This window comes from Cebus imitator, unplaced genomic scaffold (genome assembly GCF_001604975.1).
Source record: "Cebus imitator isolate Cc_AM_T3 unplaced genomic scaffold, Cebus_imitator-1.0 Scaffold129, whole genome shotgun sequence".
Lineage (NCBI taxonomy): Eukaryota > Metazoa > Chordata > Mammalia > Primates > Cebidae > Cebus > Cebus imitator.
Window position 1 is genome coordinate 6,681,442 of NW_016107444.1, and position 9,417 is coordinate 6,690,858.

The 9,417-nt window shown below is 41.1% G+C and overlaps 1 protein-coding gene across 1 annotated transcript in view; it reads right to left on the bottom strand.

The window, feature by feature from the left end:
- IQCG (IQ motif containing G) overlaps positions 1 to 9,417 on the bottom strand; it is a 37,156-nt gene that overhangs the window by 22,027 nt on the left and 5,712 nt on the right. The window contains exons 2-4 of the mRNA XM_037742826.1: positions 9,261 to 9,330; positions 7,984 to 8,248; positions 2,037 to 2,269 (exon numbers count right to left, since the gene is read on the bottom strand). Coding sequence (XP_037598754.1) covers positions 2,037 to 2,269; positions 7,984 to 8,248; positions 9,261 to 9,268 — 506 coding nt within the window. The 5' untranslated portion in view covers positions 9,269 to 9,330. The remainder of the gene's footprint in view (positions 1 to 2,036; positions 2,270 to 7,983; positions 8,249 to 9,260; positions 9,331 to 9,417) is intronic.

Here is a 9,417-nt window from a genome sequence, read left to right on the forward strand (position 1 = left end):
CTCACACTGTCGCCCAGGCTGTATTGCAGTGATGTGATCTTGGCTCACTGAAATCTCCGCCTCCTTGGTTCACTGCCTCAGTCTCCCAAGTAGCTGTGACTACAGGCGTGCACCACCATGCCCAGCTAATTTTTTTGTATTTTTAGTAGAGACGGTGTTTCACCATGCTGGCCAGGATGGTCTCGATCTCCTGATCCTGTGATCTGCCTCCCTTGGCCTCCCAAAGTGCTGGGATTACAGGTGTGCGCCACCACACCTGGCCACCCTGAGTTTCCTACGGAATATAAACCTAAAACTATCCCCTACAAATAATCTGAGACTGGTGTTTTGGGTCTTTCAAGAAACGATATGAGCCAGACACTGAGAATGGAAAGGACGTTAACTGCACTGGGCAGTGTATAAGCAGGATACCTTTCTGTCAGATGCAAATCTGGGCCAGACTGACTTTAGCAACAGATCTTACCCTTGGTTCAAGGGTCTAAAACCAAGGTCAACAAACTTTCTCTGTAAGGGGAAAACAGTAAATATTCGGCCTTGACTGCCATAAGTTCTCTTAGGCAATGACTCAACTCTGCATTGTGGCATGAAAACAGTCACAGACAGTGTATAAACAAATGGGCAATACTGTATTCCAATAAAACTTCCAAAACAGATTTCATACTGGATTTAGCTTGTGGCACTGGGTAAACTGCAGTAAACTCATTTACCAAAAGTTCTTAGCATAATGTTACACCCTCTTAAACTTAACAGGTTTGTCATTGAGCCAGCTGACAACAAGAAATTATGAGGCAACAGGGATTTAAGAAACCCTCAGGGTTAAAACAGTTAGAATGTGGCTATCCAGCAGCTATTTCTTATTAATGGATAAGGCGTCACAGTAGCTGCCAATCTGTGCCAGGTACTCGGCTAAAGCCTTATTTCCAACTCTTTTTAACCAACTAAGCCATAGAGCCACGTTATTTCCAACTCTTACACTACTGTTGCAAGGCTGCTAGTATTGTCATTTTTTGTTTTTCGAGACAGAGTCTTGCTCTGTTGCCCAGGCTGGAGTGCAGTGGCGTGATCTCAGCTCACTGAAACCTCCACTTCTCAGGTTCAAGCAATTCTCCTGCCTTAGCCTCCTGAGCAGCTGTGAATACAGGTGCATGCCACCACACCCAGGTAATTTTTGTGTTTTTAGTAGAGATGGGGTTTCACCTTGTTGGCCAGGCTGGTCTCGAACTCCTGACCTCATGATCTGCCCACCTTGGCCTCCCAAAGTGCTGGGATTACAGGTGTGAGCCACTGTGCCTGGCCCATTCTCATTTTCAGTGATTGAAAACAGCCAGTGTGACTATAGTCCCAGCTATGCGAGAAGATCACTTGAAGCCAGAAGCTTGAGGATGGCAGTGCTCTGACATCTCCTGTGAATAGTTACTGCCCTCCAGCCTGGGCAACATAGTGACGTAGTCTCTAAAATATAAACAACATGCAGGTATATGTCTGAAGGGAAAAAAAAGAATTTAAAAATAAATAAGAATTGGAAACAAAGACATAATAACTGGTGCGGTGGCTCACGCCTATAATCCCAACACTTTGGGAGGCTGAGGCAGGTGGATCACCTGAGGTCAGGAGTTTGAGACCAGCCTGGCCAACATGGTGAAACCGTCTCTACCAAAAATACAAAAATTAGCCAGGCATGGTGGCATATACCTGTAATCCCAGCTCTTCAGGAGGCTGAGGCAGGAGAATTGTTTGAACTCAGGAGGTGGAGGCTGCAGTGTCCCGAGATCTCACCACTGCACTCCAGCCTGGGCTACAGGAGTAAAACTGGGTCTGAACAAAAAAAAGACTTAGTAACTTGTGCCATACCATAGAGCCACCTTGCTTTTCATTGGTATCACCCTGCCTCTAATTAGCTAATTCTATTCTCAGCAGTCAATCTGCATACACAGTAATGACCAACCCATAAAAGGGAGCAGTCAGCCACCCAGGTACCCATTCTCTCATCTATGTGCACATACGTTATTCCATTGCAAAATGTGTTCCTTCCTTACCTATCAATCTGCATTTTCTTCAGTGTCTCCGTAGTCATTATGGTCTGCCTTGTAGGATTTTTAAAGATAAGATCCTGCATTTTGTTAAACTCCACAGGAAATTGGCCTCTTTGTCTGATTTCTGGCAACTCGGGTTCTTCTTTGGATATTAATGGACGAGGTATTTTTGTGATTGTTGAGGCCACTGGAAGTTTGTGTAGATTCTTTCCTTCTAGATTCATTTCTCCACTTTTCTTTTCAAAACAATAAAAAATATTAGTTTTTTTTTTTTTTTTTTTTTTTTTAAAAAAAATTAAAAAACATTGTTTTTTTTTTTTTTTTTTTTTTTTTTTTTTTTTTTTTTTTTTTTTAAGAGATAATACTATAAGACAGAGGCTTTTGTCTACATTTTTCTTTCTCTCTCTTTTTTTTTTTTGAGATGGAGCCTTGTGCTGTCACCCAGCCTGGAGTGTAATGGCGCAATCTCAGCTCACTGCAACTTCCGCCTCCTGGGTTCAAACGATTCTCCTGCCTTAACCTCCAGAGTAGCTGGGATTATAGGCATGTGCCACCATGCCCGGCTAATTTTTTGTATCTTTAGTACAGATGGCGTTTCACTGTGTTGGCCAGGCTGGTCTCAATCTCCTGACCTTGTGATCCAAACGCCTCAGCCTCCCAAAGTGCTGGGATTACAGGCATGAGCCACCGCGCCCGGCTACATTTTTCAACATTATTGTTTCTGACTTGTACTCCACACTCCAAGAAAATGTGCGGTTTTCTTCAGCCACAACAAACCATATCCTGCTGCTAACTTCACACAGCATTCCCTTTCTCTCTCATTCCCCAACTTACCACCTGGTAAACTGATCAAAAGTAAAGTTCTTGGTGAAAAATCTCTGTTAGCAGGCATTTATCATATTGTAATTTTTTATAAAGTATCTCCATCAGATTGCGGTTTCTAGGAGGGAAGGGACATTGTCTTAGTGATCTTGGTTCACTTCTAAAAAAAAGTGTTTTTGAAGACAAATTATTTTTGGAACAAGATTGGATGTGGCCATCTGTATAGTCCCATTGCTTAGAACATGACTAGCATATAGCAGAGACTCAAATGTTCATTGAACATATGAACTTGAAATATAAATAAAAAAGGAGAATCATACTAAAAGAGGTTGATAGTAGATTTAGCAGTATGATGTAGATTTTGAGGATCAAGGAGGGAAAAGCCAAAATAATTTCTTTTTCAGCCCCAAACTTGAATATTAAAGAACACAGGAACAGCATATGCCTTTTAGTTGATGATGCCTATGTAAACTAAACTGTGGCTAAAAGCTTGAGCCACTGAGGGGCCATGTATTATAGTGACTACACATATGGCTTCTGAAGCCGTGTTTGAATCCAGCTCTATGTCTAAACTGTACTGACCTTGAGCAACTATCTAACATCTCTGTGTCCCCATCTTCTCACTGGTAAAATAAATAGTTATCATCTTATATTTTGTCTAAGGCAATAAGGGGAAAATGTAAGGTCTAGGAGGCCCCATTGTCTCTTTTATTTAAATAAATTATTTTTTTTGAGACAAAGTCTCACTCTGTCACCGAGGCTGGAGTGCAATGGCACGACCTTGGCTCACTGCAACCTCTGGGATGCCCCATTTTCTAAGTTCCCCAACCACTATTCCTCTACCTTTATACTTGGGCACTGGAAAGGGAAGCAAATGTGTCACATGTCCTGATTTACTGAGTACTAGAAAGAAATGTGAATTTTTAGAATCGAATTATAGAAATGAGCTAAGTGTTCTAGTTGACTCACAAAAAGAAAAAAATCATTTTTTTGAGACCGAGTCTCAGTCTGTCACTCAGGCTGGATTACAGTGATGCAGTCTCTGCTCACTGCAACCTCCACCTCCTGGGCTCAAGTGATTCTCCTACCTCAGCCCCTTAAGTAGCTGAGATTACAGGAGTGCACCACCACACCCGGCTATTTTTTTTTTTTTTTTTTTGTATTTTTAGTAGAGATGAGGTTTCACCATTTTGGCCAGGCTGGTCTCAAACTCCTGGCCTCAGGTGATCTGCCCACCTCGGCCTCCCAAAGTGCTGGGATTAGAGATGTGAGCCACCACACCCAGCCTCTAAGAAACATGTTTATATTGTACACACTATGCACAAGATAGGATTTTTTCCCTAGGAAAAAGAGAAGAAAAGCAGTATTCCCTGCCAGAAAGCTCCAAACTTTGCTCAAATCACTCTCATCTCTGGTGGAACCTGGTATATTAATATATTATTCACCCTTCATTTCATAATTCTTTTTTTTTTCTGAGACAGAGTCCTGCACTGTCCACCGGGCTGTAGTGCAGTGGCACAATCTCAGCTCACTGCAATCTCCGCCTCCCGGGTTCAAGCAATTCTCTTGCCTCAGCCTCCGGAGTAGGTGGGACTACAGGTGACTGCCACCACACCCAGCTAATCTTTTTTGTATTTTTAGTTGAGATGGGTTTTCACTATGTTGGCCAGGATGGTCTCGGTCTCCTGACCTTGTGATCTGCCTATCTTGGACTCCCAAAGTGCTGGGATTACAGGTGTGAGCCACCGTGCCTGGCCCCATTTCATAATTCTAATACATGAAAATGTATCTGGAGATGGCCTTAGCCATAAAAGTGTTTTTAGAAGAGGGATAATGCTAACCTTTCCTCTCAAGGTTGTTAAAAGGCTAAAGGATGCCAAGCCTCTGGGGAAAGAAAACACCCATGTACATACAGGTATTGATCGACTTACCACCTATGCAACTTATGACCATTCGACTTTACGACCACAATCGCTAGCCACGACTGCTCCGCGTCTGGCAGCGCAAACGTTGCCCAGCTGGGCGTACGACAGTGCGGACCAGCTTCCAGCAGCACTACCGTCTCCGCGTGCACCATTTCAACTGTACATATAGCCTACTCAACTTACGACCAAATCGTGTTACGACCGGTCCACGGTCCCGACCGTGGTCGTAAGTCGAGCACTAGCTGTACTAATGTTTTAAAATATATCTCCTGTGCCCTACAGGGCAATGGCATCTTAAATTCATGAGTCAAAACAACTATAGTACCACGAAATAAAACCCAAAAAATATTTTAAGAGATTCACAATTTTTAAAAGATAGGAAACTAACATTGAGAAAAGGACTTTTAAATTGCTGTTAATCAACATGATTATACTGCAGTGCAAGCCTTTACTATTTACACTAAAATCATGAGGAGGGTTTCTGTTGAGTTAGAAAATTTTGTGGGTAAAAGATCACTATCATAAACCAGTAAAAGCAGCACAAAAAGTTCATTCTTTTATTTACTGGAGTAGTGACCGCTGCTGAATACTGTTATTAGTTTAGAGTTTTCATTCTTGAGATTCCATGAAGGCAAAGTACTCTTTTCAAAGGCTGACAGCAGGTATCATTGAGAAGACTTTGTTAACTGAATGTCTTCCCATTTTTCCTTCTTTCTTCCTTCTTTTCTTTCTCTCTTTCCTTTTCGTTCTATTTCTCCTTTCTCTTTTTCTTTCTGTCTCTCTCTATTCTCTCCTCTCTTTTCTTTCTCTTTCTTTCTTTCCCTCCCTCCCTCCCTGCCCCCTTCTTTCCTTCCTCCCTTCCTTTCCTTCTCCCTTCTTTCCTTCCTCCCTTCCTGCCCTTCCTTCTTTTCTTCTCTCTCTCTCTCTCTCTCTCCTTCCTTCCCCCCACTGGCTTGACAGGGTCTCACTCTGTCACCCAGGTTAAAGTGGTGTGACCTTGGCTTGCTGCAGCCTCATCTCACAGGCTCAAAAGACCCTCCCACATCAGCCTCCTGAGTAGCTGGGATTACAGGCATGTGCCGCCATGCCTGGCTAATTTTGCATTCTTTTGGTAGTGATGGAGTCTTCTGTGCTGCCCAGGCTGATCTCAAACTCCTGGCCTCAAGCAATTCTTCCACCTTGGCCTCCCAAAGCACACATTTTATTTTTGATTCTTACTGGAGGAAGAATAAATAGGAGGAAAACACCAGTTACTTCTGTACTATTTGTTAGCTATCTTAAATTGTTGCAATTAGACTCTTACTTTAAATGCAACGAAAGATTTTGTTCTTAGATTCTTATCTATTTGCCCTTCATAAGTTAATAAGGAAGTTAACTTACATTATACAATTCCTATAATATTATTTAAAAACTACCCCAAAACTCATAGAATGCTAGCACTGGAAGGAATCTATGCGTCATTTAGGTAAACACCATTACAACTTATGAGAAAACTAAAACCAAAAAAGTGAAATGATTGCTAACAGCACATAAATAAATCCAAAATGTCTCCTGATTCCAAATCCATTGTTCTGCTAAAATCTTGTCTAAACTTTTTAAACTTTAATGAAAGCTTTAAGAACCCAGGCTATGGCATAACAATAATAATTTTTTAAAAATTTGAAATTGTTATGAGAAATTGAATTTTCTTCTCTCAATAAATATGGATTTCTTTACTGTTAGATATGAAAAGCAAAAAACAAAAAAGATAACCCCTCTCATTTATATAGCAATTTTCATCGGTCATGGAATCAGATATAAAAATATCTTCTGTACAAATTTTATAATGTTATTATTTAAAACTTGATAAGGCTGGACATGGTGGCTCATGCCTATAATCCCAGCACTTTGGGAGGCCGAGGTGGGCGGATCACAAGGTCAGAAGTTTGAGACCAGCCTGGCCAATATGGAGAAACCTGTCTCTTCTAAATATATAAAAAATTAGCTGGCGCAGTGGTGCGCGGCTGTTGTCCCAGTTACATGGGAGGCTGAGGCAGGAGAATCACTTGAACCCGGGAGGCGGAGGTTGCAGTGAGCAGAGATTGCACCACTGCACTCCAGTCTGGGTGACAGAGGGAGATTCCATCTCAAAAACAAGACAAAACAAAACAAAAAAATTGATAAATGTGTATTTCTGTTTGTAAATAATTTCCATTTCATAACTATAATGTAAGTTACTGAAATGTACAAGAGCTTAAAACTGCATAAAGACTTTGCTCACTAGTAAGTTAACTTTTTGATAACTCAGTGCTGCTTCACAGAAGAGTCCAAAACATTATTGAAAATGTAATGGCTGACACAGTAATGCAGCTGGATATTCAGGAAGGCAAGTTCCAACATATTCATCAGTGACAACAAAGTCATTTTAGATTAAAACAACGTTAATTAAGAATAGAGTTGAAGGCCGGGTGCGGTGGCTCACGCCTGTAATCCTAGCACTTTGGGAGGTCAAGGTGGGTGGATCACCTGAGGTCAGGAGTTCAAGACCAGCCTGGCCATCATGATGAAATCCCATCTTAAAAAAAAAAAAAAAAAAAAAAAATAGAGTTACATTTCCTTTCCCTAGTGTTTACTTAGTTTTCAGCAGCTGAGAAATACAAGATAGGTGGACAACTCAGTAGTTCGACCTCTTCAATACATATATTGTATTTATACTGATTTAAGTATAGGCCTTTTTGAATAATGCCAATATAGGGGAAAAGGATATTCCGTCTGGTGATGTACCATGAGCTACGGCAATTTCACCCCATTAATTGACAGTACATATCTCAGATAGTTATTGTAGCCCTTTATCTGAAATAAAGGTGCTATTTCCCAAGTGAAATTTAATGGTGCCAGACTGGACAACATAGTGAGATCCCATCTCTATAAAATTTTTATAAAAAATTAGCCAGGCATGGTGGTGCATGCCTGTAGTCCCAGCTACCCAGGAGGCTGAGGTGGGAGGACTGCTTGAGTCTGGGAGGTCAAGACTGCAGTGAGCTGTGATGGCACCACTGCACTGCAGCCTAGGTGACAGAATGAGACTCTGTCCCCATCCCCCCCAAAAAAAAGAAAAAAAAGGAAGAAAGAAAGAACATAAATATAATGGGATAGATACTATAAATGATGGAGAAATAAAAATTAAATAAAGCAAAATTAACTAACGGTGAGTGAGTATGTACCATGCTGATGCTCTGTCTTCGTTCGCACTGAATCTGCATGATGTACTTTAAAATAGAGAGCTGGTCTATGGTATCCTCCAGGACTGCAGAGACCCTCAGCACATCTGGAAGGGAGAGTGGCTCTAGGATTTCTGGGATGATTTCTACACCTGTTTCTTTAGGTAGTCCTTCTTCTTCTACGGTACTAGGTGGTTTGCCTGTCACCGACACTGTCATCTCAGAATGCCAAACTTTCGGAGAAAGGTTTGAGTCTTCCAGGCTGTCTCTAAGGAAAGAATAAAGAAAAAATAAGTCAGCAACCCATATTTAAACATGACTTTAACTCAAAAGCACAGGCAGCAACGTGCTGGGCTCCTGTGATATTCATGTTGTCATATAATATAACACTGAGATTAGTGTATAGGAGTCTTGAATGATGTTTTGGTTATTTCTATACCATTTTATTAAGAGAAAATTAAATAATTACAATAATAAGCCAGATTAAAAAAACAAAAGTAGGAATTTGCATGTGATTCCACTAAATATCTTCCATTTTGACCAACCAAAGGCAAACAACTTACTGTTTAATAAAGATATGTAGCTCATGCAATTTGGCTATGCTGATCAATCTGAATTTGAGCCAAAATTAACTTTTTTTCCTAAGATTATCTTTAGATGCTAACCAAAAGTGTCTCATGATGAGTGAAAAACAGAATGTGGTATCTAGTCTCCAAGGTGGCACAAATGATTCTCACTTTCTAGTATTAATGCCCTTGTGTAGTCTACCCCAACGGAATAGGACTAGCCTATGTAAGCAGAAGGTTATTGTGGGAATGACAGAGTGTGACTTCCAAGGCTAGGTGATAAAAGACAGCTTCTGCCTTTCTCTCTCAAATCTCTCGCCGTGAGGGAGGACAGCTGCCGTGGCATGAGGACACTTAAGCAGCACTGTGAACCCATCCTCAAGGGTAAGGGACTAAGGCCTCTTGCTGGTAGCCTGCACCAACTTGCCAGTTCTGTCAATGAACCAGCTTGGAAGTGGATACTCCAGCCCCCGTCAGATCTTCAGATCACTGCCACCCGTGGCCAACTTCAAGCTCAGGAGAGACCCCAAGCCAGCACCACCCAACTAACCTGCTCCTAAGCTCAGGACCCACCGAAACCGTGAGAAAGAACAAATGTGTCACTAAGTGTTGGGCTAATATGTTACACAGCAATAGATAAGTTATACACAGAAATTTAACAGAGGGCATAATTTAAATATATGTATACAAAATACATTGGAATTTTAAACATACTCTTCCATTCTTCTTGAGTTAGTTTCGTTACCTCAGTGGTATATTTATAATTTCACAAAACTGCAGTTACCTGAAATGGGAAGGAAACACTGAGATTAGTTTATGGGAGTCTTGAAGGATGTTTCAGTTATTTCTTTTTTTTTTTTTTTTTTTTTTT